At 41.6% G+C, this 13,593-nt stretch overlaps 1 protein-coding gene across 8 annotated transcripts in view; it reads left to right on the top strand.

Annotated features, from left to right (window-relative positions):
* The window catches only part of wdfy3 (WD repeat and FYVE domain containing 3), a 101,985-nt gene that overhangs the window by 59,429 nt on the left and 28,963 nt on the right, over positions 1–13,593 (top strand). For 4 of the 8 annotated variants that reach the window (XR_011691674.1, XM_071483816.1, XM_071483817.1 and 1 more), the window contains 14 exons: positions 463–563; positions 4,209–4,427; positions 4,758–4,942; positions 6,987–7,218; positions 7,355–7,515; positions 9,257–9,368; positions 9,741–9,931; positions 10,441–10,593; positions 10,893–10,966; positions 11,071–11,232; positions 11,460–11,554; positions 11,720–11,840; positions 12,205–12,422; positions 13,330–13,526. Coding sequence is in view for 7 of the 8 variants with exons in the window: in XM_071483816.1 (XP_071339917.1) it covers positions 463–563; positions 4,209–4,427; positions 4,758–4,942; positions 6,987–7,218; positions 7,355–7,515; positions 9,257–9,368; positions 9,741–9,931; positions 10,441–10,593; positions 10,893–10,966; positions 11,071–11,232; positions 11,460–11,554; positions 11,720–11,840; positions 12,205–12,422; positions 13,330–13,526 (2,221 nt within the window). In the remaining variant the exon portion in view is untranslated. Of the gene's footprint in view, positions 1–462; positions 564–4,208; positions 4,428–4,757; positions 4,943–6,986; positions 7,219–7,354; positions 7,516–9,256; positions 9,369–9,740; positions 9,932–10,440; positions 10,594–10,892; positions 10,971–11,070; positions 11,233–11,459; positions 11,555–11,719; positions 11,841–12,204; positions 12,423–13,329; positions 13,527–13,593 lie in introns of all 8 variants that reach the window. The other 4 variants (XM_071483818.1, XM_071483813.1, XM_071483815.1 and 1 more) reach the window with 3 other exon arrangements.

The following is a 13,593-nucleotide window of genomic DNA, read 5'->3' as shown; positions in this document are numbered from 1 at the left end:
GAAGACTTTAACGTCTTCGTGCAGTTCGTTTTTTTGCAGTTGTCATATTATCATCAGGATCAGCTCTGACCTAAGGTAAAGTTCAAGAGGATGTGACTGACTGAGAGTGTGCAGATTCCTTTTGTTAAACTAGCCTGAGTATGTGCATTCACCCCACCTCCTTCCAACCTCCTTTCATACATCATTAATCCTTGAGTATTAGGCAATTGAAATTTCCATATTGAAATACAAAGCTCCTGTGTCTCCAAGCACTTGAATTACCAGACTGTTGTTGTACGTTTGGATGGGTTTTTGTGGACGTTTATCTCAGGGACGGAGCCAGACTGCAGAAGCAATCATTCAGCAAACCTGCATTAAAGCTCTCCCACAATAGCTACATCTATAAGCTGACATGTTTTGTGTCTGTTACAGCTGTTTTCCTCAGATAACGCTCATTAATCTGTCCTCTGTTGTCCTGAACAGGTGCCTGTTTCTGCCCAGTCTGGCGCCACACAATGCCCCCACCAACAACACCAACGCCTCAGGTGTCAGCGATGGAGCGGTGCTGAGCGGGATGGGCACAGGTAAAAAGTCTTTTTCATTGTACTCGCTTATGTTGGAATATGGTGATATATTCAACTGATGAGGAACTTGTAAGCGAGCTGGGAACATGCTAGCATTAAACAGCCACAACGGCCTGCTTGCTTGCTATTTCAGTTGCTAATAGTCCAAAAAGTTCATTGAAGAGACAACTCTCCACAAATAATGTCTTTTTTGTGAATAGTTTATATTCTGGCAGAGCAGGGTTATATGGTACAACACTGCTAATATCATATTTTTTCTTCTCTTTTTGACCTCCTGGCTCTGCGATACCTCAGAGGTCAAAGTTCACCAAAGCTTAGCTCTTGACAAGCGCTATTTGTGGCCTTGTGTTAATGGATTTACAATTTTCAGTCCAGTTGAGACATAAAACCCATTGAAATGACTGATTAATTTAATTAAAGTTTCTGTTTTTTTGTATTCACAACACACATGTTCATTGGTCTGAGAATAAGAAGAATAAGGCAGTAAAACAGTTGCTTCCTTGGACAGAAGGAAAATCATTTTCAACCCAGGCTGGCTTACACTTGGCCATATTGTGGAGGAAGCTGGCTCGGTCACCTGACTGAGCACATACCAGCTCTGCTTTGTGTCACAGTACTTCAAAATAAAAGTGCTGCGCCAGACATTTGCAGCATTTCAAAATATCTTATTTCGTTTGATTATGAACAGAGGAGCAACTGGGCAGTTAGCATGAGAAGATGATATGAAACTGAACAGAAACCTCTTCATTGTTAAAGGTCCCATATTTTACACTGTTCATGTGTATTTGAAGTATTTGTTTGTATCTAAAGTGTTAATATCTATAAGAAGATATATTTGTGGTTTTAAGAACCAAAATCATCTCAATGTAGTTTTACATCTATAGTAACAACTGGTCAGTCAGCCAATCAGATCTTACTTTATACAGTATGGGAGCTTTAAATTGCTTCAGGTAGCTGATCCTCGAGGAAGAGTTTTCTAAATGTAATGCTGCATCCCTCAGCTCAGAGTCAATCTGTCCAGTCTTCTTCCACCAAAGTACACCGCAGGAGACTGTAAACAGGCAATTCTACATCAATTAACATCTGATGAATCTTAAAGTCTTTGAACTACCACATCATTGAAGTGCCACATTTCATTTGGCTTTTCATTTTCTTAATAAAGGAGAATGTTGCATAACCATGGAAAAGTATTTTAATACAAGGGTGGGATTTAACCACCAACCAACAGCCAATTTGTGGGACAATTTTCTCACTTTATCGTCCAGTTTGGCAAAAAAAAAAAAAAAAAACAGACTGTTTTTGAATTTTTTTTTTTCTTGCACCCATGGTATTAACACGTTCCATCATTGTGCTTGTTGTATTTGTGCGCCATCTTTTGCCCAGTTCACCTGTGTTCCTTTGTGTTATCTTGAGTCCCACTGTCTTTTTTAACCTTCATCTCATCCACAAAGAGTGTATGTCTTCCGATGCTCATTATTTGTGTACGCAGACGAAAAAATACACCTACAGCCCAAACAGGCAGCCGCCCTCTGATCTCTGTGTTTCAACTCCCTCCATGGTATCAGATTCATATCTGCAGTAGCAAGCCTCGCCAGTCCTCGAGCCTTCGGTTTATTGTCAGCTGGATTATATAGTGTGTTAAAAACAAACCTGTTCATAAAAAACAAAAATGCTTCATAAAAAACACAACACAATTTTACCCACAGAGATTTCACAGAAGAGGCTTTTTGAGACCTGAAGGCAGAGATAAAATTAATATATGACGTTATGGTTGATTTTCTAGTCTGTATCCTCATTTAGTATTTATGAAGCACAGCTAGACTCCTCTCCTCTCCTCTCCTCTCCTCATATCTGCTCTTGCCTCCTCTCCTCTCCTCATATCTGCTCCCTCTCCTCTCCTAATGGATCCTCCTCCTCCTCCTCCTCATCCACTCATACAGTACAATCATTCCTCCATCTGTTTACCTATTCATCTCAGCTCCTTCTGCACTCATCCACCCCACGCCGTCCTCCTCTTGCCTCCACAGCCAGTCACCCAACACTATTTATAGACCTTGCTCTTTTGTCTCCCTCATTTCTTCCTGTCAGTCACATTTTCCTTTTCCTTGGGTTTCTCAATCTCCCTTTTTCTTTCTCTCTCTGACTTGTTCGCTTCTTTTTCTTGCCCTGAATCTATCTACGCTGCTCTCTTTGTCCCTTTCCTTCCCTTCTTCCTTGCCTCATTTATCTCAACCCCCTTCCTTCCCCTCTGTCTTCCTTCCCTGCTTCCCTCTCCTATCTCACTCCTATCTGTCCCATATTCGTGAATGACATCATCACTGAGAGGCCCATTCATCAAAATGTCTTCAGTCCGTCCAGGAACTCATAACACCTCTGCTGTCTAAAACATCTACTGATACACATCAGAAATAGATGCATTCGCTCAGACTAGTCTTTGTTCTTGCAGCAGTTCGACAAATAAGAAATAATGTAACAGTACCAGTGAGCTTGCATGTAGCTTGTTGTTGGGTTTGTCTTTCAGTGAAGCCTAATCTTGCTCGGAGCAGATGGTGGTGTGCCAGCAGACAGTGAATTACTGTATTCGGGACTATTTTAATTTGGTCCAGTCTGATAACCAGTTGAGTGACAGTCATATCCTGAGGCACAGTGAGCAAGAGTCACTCCCAGGCCTTAGTTCAGGACTCTGTGGCTGAAAAGCTTTTTTCCTGCCATTGTGTTTTGGCAGCTCGGTCTGATGCTATGTCATTTCTTTTCATGTGGCTCCATGATTTTTATCTCTTTTGATAATAGAATGAGACTCCGTCTGTCTAATTCTGCCCTGACAGATGGGTTTACATCTTTTCTATGCACACTATGTGTTGCTCTGACGTTAAACTGTATAAATGCTCTCAACACAATTATATAAATTGAAACAATTACAAACTTGCACAGTAAAATGATAAGTCAGAAGAATAATGAATGACTAGAGTAAAAAAAAAAGATGAAATAAAATGACCTAAGGGGCTTATTGATGTTTTTCACCTCGAAGTGAAATCATAATTAATTTCCTTCTACCATTGGTTCTTTGTCTTTTGTGTAAATTGTTTGAGTGTAGGTTGCTGCGTGTGATTATTGCATTTTCTGTATTTATTTACTGCCAGCTGTGCAACAAATTGCCCCTCAGTGACAAAAAAAAATGCCTTGAACCTTAAACACAACCTGCAAGATCATCATTATCATGAAGGCAAAATGAATGAGTGACAATATTAAACGAAATAAAGTCAAGCAGAAAAAAAATTCACATTGCAAACTCTGGTTCTTCTTGACCAGGATCAGTAGACAGTGATGTATGCAGGTTGCAGGCTGCATTAAAACTACTGTAGACAAACTGTGTGTCAAGGACTAACAAAGCTTATCAGAGGACTCCAAATGGTGGAAACTCACTGTGTTGTTCATAGAATTGTGTTTGTCCTGTTTTATACAGGTTAATGTTTCCTTGTGCAAAATTTACGTGTTATAATTATAGATATAGCACCTGACTGCATCATTACTGAAAATTCAGCAGTAAATGCGATATTGAAACTGGACATTTGAAACATAAGAAAGTCACACCTCCTCTCATCTCTTCTTCCACCTTCCCCTTGCTCCCTCACTTCTACCTTCCAGGAGAGCGCTTGTTTCCTCCACCGTCAGGCCTCAGCTACTCCACTTGGTTTTGCGTTGAGCGCTTCAGCGCGGCTCCTCAGGCCCACCCGGTGCGGCTGCTGACGATGGTCCGTCGGGCCACCTCCTCCGAGCAGCACTACGTCTGCCTGTCTGTGGTGCTGTCGGCTAAAGACCGCTCACTGACCGTCTCCACCAAGGAGGAGCTGCTGCAGACCTACTGTGAGTGCAGGCGAAATATTTAAATTATTGCATCATGTCGGTTTTCAGAACAAACTGGGAATGAATGACAGTATATAGTATATACTGTACATAATAATATATATATTCACAACCATGGAATGAATTATCTCATTTTAACGTAGATGTTTGTGTTTGAAAGTTTATACTTTTAAGGATATCCCCTTGCTAATATTACAAAGATGTGCATATCTATAACAACTTCCCCTTCAAGGATTTTTGGTCGGTCACCAGAGTTAATGTTCTCACTTCTGCCCCAGCCCTCTGACTCATCAGTATTGCCCCCACTTCTCTCTCCCTCCCCCCATCAAGCAGCCGACGAGTCGAGTGAAGAAGCCTCCTTCTATGAGATCCTGCCCTGCTGCGCTCGCTTCCGCTGCGGCGAGCTGATCGCCGAGGGCCAGTGGCACCACCTGGTGCTGGTCATGAGCAAAGGCATGCTGAAGAACAGCATGGCCACGCTGTACATCGACGGCCAGCTCATCAACACTGTCAAGGTAAATTCATAGACTGTGTGGCATCATAAATCCTAAACAATTCAGGAAATAGTCTTTAAAGTCATGTAATGCTGTATTCAATGTGCAAAAGAAATCAGAATCAGAATTCAGCTAATATTTTACAGCTTCCAGGTTCAGCAGATATAAAATCTTGCTGCAATAATCACAACTGTGTGTACTTTATTGATTTCTAAGCTGTGGTTGTTGATGATTTTAAGTCCTGTAGTCTTCGAAATATTTTTTTTGTCCGACCAACCCAACCAACCCAACCCAAAGATACCAAGTTCACAATGATCTAAAACAGAGAAACCAAATGCTATTGCAGCTATACTGTGTATGCAGAATGTGCTGATATGCATCCCTTTCCATTTGCATTATCAAGTAATATAGATGGATAAATTGATAGTAATAGACAGTGTAGATATTCCAACTGTACCTTTATCATTGTCCTCTTACATGCTAAAATCAGTTTTTAAAGATGGCTGCTATATAAAGCACCTAAGAGTGAGTGGGTGTGCGATTGTCTCACTGTCCACAGATTGTGCTCGTTCTAAATCCCTGCATATGGTGATGATATATTACAGAAATTGCATTAATAACCCAGTAAGAAGTTAAGATCAATAACTGGTGTCTTTGCAGTTAAACCCTCTTTAATGGAAACAGCACATAAATAGCCCAGGATGTTTAGGGCACTGACCACTGCCCTGATAAAGAATCACAAAAACAAAGTGTAATCAAGGATTTAAACAGCAGCCCTGCAGCACATCAGTCCACATTGATGTGGCTTGTGGTTTAGTGACTTTAGATTCCCCCTGAGATTAGAGAGCAGACCACAAGTCTCAGTTTCCTCTGATAACAACGGCTTAATTTCCTGCCGAGCTCCTCACACAGGAAACAACAAGCCACTCATATGTATCTGTGCATTTGTGTGCATGTAAGTGTGTTTGTGGTTTTTTTTTTTTTTTTTTTTTTTTGGTCCCGTGTGAATGGGTGTCTGCAAAGCATAAATCCTCTCTCTAGTATCTCCTCTGTCTTTGTAGAAACCCGTAGTTTCCCTTGGATCCCTTGGGTGCTCTTCATAGCAAAATGAAAATATATAACCCAGTAACAACAACAGAGATAGCTTCCATTAATCACTCATTAATTAGCTCTCTTACTGAGGAGTTGAGAATAATAAATAGACGATGCATTGTGCAGATTGCCCCAGCCTTAGATTTACACATCTCTAACATATAGATCTTTGCTCAAAGAAAAGTTTAAATGAATTACAATTAGAATTAGAAAGTCCTTGTTGTCACTGTAAGCTCTGCATACAAAGAAATTATGAGTGCTTCACACAGATTCTTTCTAATAATAAAAAGATAAATATATATACAAACACTAAAATATGAAGTATAGTACAATAAGAAATAACATTGTTAATATTATACTGCACATGAATACATTACAGTGTGAGATGAATAGCAGTTTGGCTGTTTTGTAGTGAGTACACAGTGTATTCATTGGAATCGTAACCCTTTGTACATTCCCTGCAATTTATGTTACTGAGTATTGTACATTTAGGGCAGCGTTATAAATTAATCTAATTGAACTGAGCTGTCATATCTATGATCACTCGATCGAATACTTTGGTCATGAAATATCAGTAAAAAAGTGACACAATTTCTCAGGGCTCAAAATGATGTTTCCGAATGTCTTGTTTTGTTCAACCAACAATCTAAAAAACAAACATGCTCTATTTGCAATGATATAAAACATCTGTCAATCAACAGATTAATTTAATTATTTCAGCAGTAGTATCAATCACTTTTTGTTAGAACTTACATTAAAAGTTAATTCTTTCAAGGAACCATCTTCTTTTTAGTGTTTGTTGTGTTCATTTCTGCTGCATTTATAAAAAAAAGCTACAGTTTGATAGAGTTGCATAAATTAGCTCACTGTAACACTTGTTAACTGTGTGGCTGGAAGCTTCAACCCAGTCCTGTTTCTGAATAAATAAATAACCAATAACCTTCATCGTTACCCTCCCTTCTCTCTCCTGCAGCTTCACTACGTCCACAGTGCTCCGGGCGGCTCCGGCTCCACCAACCCTCCTGTAGTGAGCACGGTGTACGGGTATGTGGGGACGCCACCGGCCCAGCGCCAGCTCTCCAGCCTGGTGTGGCGTCTGGGGCCCAGCCACTTTCTGGAAGAGGTGCTGCCTGCCACGAGCGTCGCTGCCATCTATGAACTAGGACCCAACTACGTGGGCAGCTTCCAGGCTGTCTACCTGCCCTGTGAGTGGTCTTCCTGAATTCAGTTTTTTCGTCTTCCCTCTTTCTACCCATTACCTTTTCTCCCTCAATCTCTATTAATTTTCTCTTAATCCCTTTTTTATCTTTATACCTCTCACCTCTCTTTTTATTGCTCCAGGTAAAGACTCGAAGACAGAGGTGGCCCCTGCCGCTCCGGTGGCGCTGGTGCCAGAGGAGAAGGTGTCCTTCAGTCTCTACGCTCTCTCTGTGACTACACTCACTGTGGCCAAGATCAGGAAAGTCTACAACAAACTGGACAGCAAAGCCATCGCCAAACAGGTCAGACACACTGCTGCTCTGTAGAATGAAAGTTACCATGTCAGCATTGTGTTTTATTTAGGCCTTGTAAATTTGAGAACTGACAAATTTGGGAAGAGAAGCAAACATGGAGATGGAAAAAGTGAGACCAGAGATGAATGGGCTAGAAGCAACATATAGGCTGGACAAATTTCACTCAACCATCTGATAATTGGCTTTAAATAATGGAGAATGAGTTTTTCAAATGCAAAGTGAAAATGTATACATTTTATATATACTTCCTTAGATGCTTCTCCAATAATATTTCATATTATTGTGCTGGCTCCACACCTGATTGCTGCTGTTTGAAACAGTTAGGTTTTCTCTGAAAAGGGATTCATCTTGTTCATCTCGTCAGATATTTAAATTTAAATTATAAGGAACTCTGTGTAACATTTGTTGTTGCTACATAGCTTACATTGGCATGGACAGCTGTTTACTTACCAGTCCAGAAGAAACATTGTGAGTTCATTTCTTTACAAATTTTAACAGTTGTCTCCAGAGGTGGAAACGACGCCAACGCTAACTCTTGTCTCTACCACATCTTTTCTTTTACGGACATTAGCATGCTAACCAGCTAGCCACTCCTCAGAGGGGATATAATAACCTCTTGTTTTATAATGACAATGATGGATGAAGCCCGTCTCAAGAAAAAACCTCCAGTTTCTTGGCAGGGGAGGAAAGTTACATATAGCTCATTTAATCTGACTGAGTAACATTCAAGACATAACTGTGAATTCCTTCTTTTTCAAAGTGTTTTTTTGTAGTTTTGTTTTATTTAATGCAAATGAATTTCATGTTGGAAATTTACTTTACTCTAACTTTTAGTAAGTGAGCTTCCTGAGGGAGAAAGCTGGAGTCTAGCAAATTTGCAGAGTTTGCAAAGAGGAAAGATTTATATCGCATAGAAATCCTGCAGAAGTTTCTGTTGCTCACTTTACATTTATAAATGTAAGCAGACACACACATATACAGACAAACATGCAGGTGCATACTGGTGTGCAAAGGTCAAACTCACTCTTATGCATTAAGTCTATTTGCATGGATGGTCATTCACACATATATATACATTTACAGCTAATAACACACCACCCTATTATTCCACCCACCAGAAGTGTGTGTTTGAGCTCCAAATGAGCTCCCTCCTCCATCCTTATCTCGCTCCCCACCTGTCAAGTAATTTCCCAGCTTTCTCCGCTAAGCCTTGGCCCACAGCAACTCACAGGGAGCTAACGGCAAATAACTGCAGAGGCGGCATTTCTCCCACAGCAGAGGCTTGTGGGAGAATAGGAAGAGAGTGGTTTATTGTACAAGCAGTGAGGAAAATGCATCACTTCTTAACAAATTTAAAAACAATGAAACAAAAGGACAGTTTTTATTCCACTGTTTTTCCATTGCTTAAATGGCCATCATGTTATAATAAATAAATAAAGCTCCTCATATTTCATTCTAACTGGCTGAATCAAAGCCTGTCAGAAATTTCAGACCTTGATACAAGACTGCAGCTTTCAGCACTAACCTCTGATGCCCCTGAATTAACCACATCCACAACAAGCCCAAACAAAGACAAAGAAAATATACATTAGCAAAGACTACACTGGATAAATTTGCCAATAACCAATCAAATCCATGCAAAAAAGGTAAAAGAAAGAAGATAGAAATGTAACAGTGGCTGTGAGTTTGGGATTTCTTGATTGAACCTCTTCCCTCCCTCTGTCTTTAGCTCGCCGTGTCCTCTCATGAAAATGCCACCCCGGTCAAGCTGATTCACAACGCTGCCGGCCACCTCAACGGGCCAGCCCGGACCATTGGAGCTGCAGTCATTGGATATTTAGGTAAACCAACACAGTGACACCGGGAAATTGCCCATAATACCAACAACAAATCCTGTTATCTGCTGTGGTGCTGTCATTGCTCAGGGGCTTGGTTTGGTACAGAAAGTGTACTGCACTGCAGATGTCGTCCTAGTCAGGGAGGGAAAGTAGCAGCAACAACCTGAACCAACCCACAAAAAAATATCTTAATCACTCACCTTGTTATTTCCATTAAACTGCTGTAATTTGTAAAATATCCAAATTAGCATTTTAACCTTCAGCCCTTCAGATTTATTTTATACTCAGAGCTCATGAATGCGGTTTAAAGTTGTCATATTTATACTGTGGCTTCATTAGAGGATAACACGCCACTCCTTATTCCTACCCCTCCAGGTGTCCGTGCCTTCGTACCCAAACCTGTGGCCACCAACCTGCAGTATGTGGGTGGGGCGGCAGCCATCTTGGGCCTTGTCGCCATGGCGTCTGATGTGGAGGGGCTGTATGCAGCAGTCAAAGCTCTGGTGTGTGTCGTTAAAAGCAACCCATTGGCCAGTAAGGAGATGGAGCGCATCAAAGGCTACCAGGTTAGATATTTATCACCACTTATACATCTGTCACATGATGAGTTCTGAGACTGTGGATTTTGCCTGTGGCTGAAAAAAGCAGGTAAACAAACAACTCGTTAGTTGGTAAATATTGATGTGGTGTAGTGGGTTTGGGGTTTCATAGCTGACTGTTGCCAGAAGACACCTTCTAGACTCTTTGATGCATCCAGTTAAGTTTCGTTTAACTCCTAAGAGTGATTAAGAGTAATTCTCTGTACTGTTGATGCCCAAATTATCATTTGAAAAAGAGTGTTACTTGTTAAATTTAACTGTGTACCATTTACCACTTTTATCCATCACTCTCCTTTTCTGAGTTTTTTTGTAGACCTGTTTTAGGTGACTAGCAGTTTTTAAAATCTATGAATATATTTATTTCCAGTTGATAGAACTTAAGTTGCTTTTATTTGTACAATGACAAAACCCAAGAGGTGATGTGACATTAAAAATGCAATGAAATATAATATATGTTTGCTGTATGTCCTTTGCAGCTGCTGGCCATGCTGCTGAAGAAGAAGCGCTCACTGCTCAACAGCCACATCCTCCACCTCACCTTCTCACTGGTGGGAACGGTCGACAGCGGCCACGAGACCTCCATCATTCCCAACTCAACTGCCTTCCAGGACCTGCTCTGTGACTTTGAGGTGAGGGTTTGTGGGCACATTGAACCATCTTACCAGTAAATGCTGTGTGAAAGGAAATAAAGTTATTAGATTCAGCAGCATTATTGCAGCCCTGTATTCTTATATTCTGACCAATCAACAAGCATCTTGGTCCTTTAAAACCTCTACCACTGAGAGTGACAGATGTATTTAAGGATGCACCTGCCACTGTGCCACTGTGACCAAAGGAGGATAATTGTTACACAGCAGTTCAACCTTTAAGAAACTGGGTGCTGTTAGTTGTGTTGCAGAGATTTCAGTCTACTTCTTCTGCCCCTCAGGTCTGGCTCCACGCCCCCTACGAGCTCCACCTGTCTCTGTTTGAGCATTTCATCGAGCTGCTGACAGAATCCAGGCAAGTGATAAACTCCCTGAATACCCTGAACGGATAAAACAGATGAAATGGAGATCAAAGCTAAGCTCTAACTAACTGTGTGTATCACTCCATGTGTTGAACAGTGAGGCAGCGAAAAACGCCAAACTGCTGAGGGAGTTTCAGCTGATCCCGAGGCTGCTGCTGACCCTGAGAGACACCTCACTGTCGCAGCCCACTGTGGCCGCCATGAGCAACGTCCTCAGTCTGCTGCTGCAGGGCTTCCCCAACCCATACGACCTGCTGCGGTGAGCACACATCCAGACACACCCATACACACTGAGTAAACGTGTTGTCTGCATCAGTGTTTTTTTTTTTAACTCCCATCTGGAGCTCCACTTTTTAAAGGAGGAACATTTTATTTTATTTTGTACATAGTTCTTTAACAGTTTATGATTTATGCCCCTTGCTGACTTTTCCAGAAGCAAAGTAAAAACAAAAATATTAAAGACGATGTCTCGTTTTCACCTCACAGCTTCGGCCAGTTTATCTCCTCTACTCTTCCCACATTTGCTGTGTGTGAGAAGTTTGTCATCATGGAAATCAGTAACGAGGAGAAGCTTGATGGAGGTAATGATAAATTAGATGTAATAGCATCTTTGTCTGTGTTGACAACAACAACTAAAGCTGTTAAAATACAGAACAAATATCCCGTTTAGTCTGTGACTAGGTGACTGATTTTATACCTGAAATTATGTTGACTATTTCCTTGTGAAATCTTTCCTGTGTCTCCAGGTAATGATGAAGATTTCGGCGGTCTGCTGTCAGCCAACCTCATTCTGCTGAGGAACCGACTGCTGGACAACCTGCTCCGACTGCTCTTCACCACCAAAGAGAAATGCACCGTTAATGCCCAGTAAGACAGAACTTTTCTATCATATCAGTTTATTTTGAAAGTATTTTCCTTCAAAACAGAATGTGCTGTTGATTCATCTCAGCTAAATATTAATATTAATAAGAATACTACATGTGTTGGAGTCTAATGCAAACTTTCCTGGATCTTTGAACAAGTTTGTCATTCAAGTCTGATCTGTAGAGGACATTCCTCACTAGGGTTCCTGGCAAAATATGGTGCTGACTTACCTAATAAATCAAAATTAAATCAAAAGTGACTTCAGGTGGAAAAAATAATGACTTTGCTTGTTGCAAAATGTTAAGCAGGTATACTGCATTCTGGCTACAGACCAATCCGTTCACTCACTCTCTGTCTCCCTCTGCAGAGCGTGTGAGGAGCTGGTGCGGACGCTGGGCTTTGATTGGCTCCTGATGTTCATGGAGGAGCATCTTCACTCGAGCACAGTGACGGCTGCACTTTGGATCCTGGTGGTGCTGCTCTCCAACCAGTCCATCCTCAACCGCTTCAAAGAGGGGCTGTGTGGAGGAGGCTGGCTGGACCACACCGACTCCGTCCTGACCAATAAGATCGGCACAGTGCTGGGTGAGTGGGAGTGGCTTAATTAAATAAAATCTGTTTATTAATAAAGTTGGATTTAGTGAAATTTAGACTGTTGTCTTGCAAAATATTTACTCTAATTCTTTAAACTTGGTCACTGACTTTACCCTCACAAGAGTCATAAGGTCAGAAACATTCATTAATAATGTCCAGTGTAAACACTGTGTGTTGTAACACGGCTCAGCAGACGCCTCTCCTCACTCTGGCAACGCCTTCCGTCGGAGTTGGCCTTCATTCAGTAAACAGAAAGCTGCGCAGTTTGTGCGCCGCACGGCCCGGGGTTTGTCTTCCCTTTTTTTTTTGCCTCCCTGCTGCTGCTGTCATAGTCCCTCCTGAGCTCAGTGGTTTTCAGCCTCAGCAGTTTATTTAAATCCATAAAGGTTCAGCAGGTGTAAAATTGCGTGATTGTGAAGTTTTGCCTCCAATTGATGATTAATTTTCTTTTTACAGCCTTTTTATGCTGTAATTATTCACTATTAAAGCTGCAGGCTGAGAACCATTGACCTTGCTTATGGAAACCCTTGGTAGTGACATGGCTGAGCAGAGCAATCATGGCTGTAGCATTGTCATATGTAGTTTAAGGTTCAAGCCCTTAGGTTTTATTTGGAGTTTGTCTTCTAGCTCAACCAAATCCTTATCCTTATACCTTTGAGTTACTTTGTTAGTGCTCAGTTTCCAATATGAATCCCGTCTGATTAAATCAAATCCTGGGTAAGTTCTCTGACCACGTCCTTGATGAACCTGCTTTGTTAAACCCAAACTCAGGTGCAACAGCTGTATTCAGAGTTTCCAGTAGGTGCCTTAGTCAGAGGATGTATGCAGTAAAATCATCTTTCTGCCTTTAGGCGCTGTAGTTGTTTCCCTAACATTCACTTTCACCCCTAACTTTTAGGCTTCAACGTGGGCCGCAGTGCCGGCGGACGCTCCACATTGCGAGAAATCAACCGGGACGCTTGCCACTTCCCAGGATTCCCTGTGCTGCAGACGCTGCTTCCCAAACACACCAACGTGCCCGAGCTCTACTTCCTGCTCATGGCTCTGTTCCTCCAGCAGCCAGTCACTGAGCTGCCAGACAGCCTGCAGGTACATGTCAGTATACCCAAGCTTCTTCCTTCTTCCTTCACTAAAGACTAAAGGTACATGGCGGCTACACTTG

The sequence above is a fragment of the Trachinotus anak genome, unplaced genomic scaffold (assembly GCF_046630095.1).
Source record: "Trachinotus anak isolate AG129_WGS33_773 ecotype Australia unplaced genomic scaffold, CSIRO_AGI_Tana_v1 ptg000008l, whole genome shotgun sequence".
NCBI classification, from domain to species: Eukaryota; Metazoa; Chordata; class Actinopteri; order Carangiformes; family Carangidae; genus Trachinotus; species Trachinotus anak.
The sequence above is the reverse complement of the archived record's forward strand: the minus strand, read 5'-3'. Positions and strand labels throughout refer to the sequence as shown.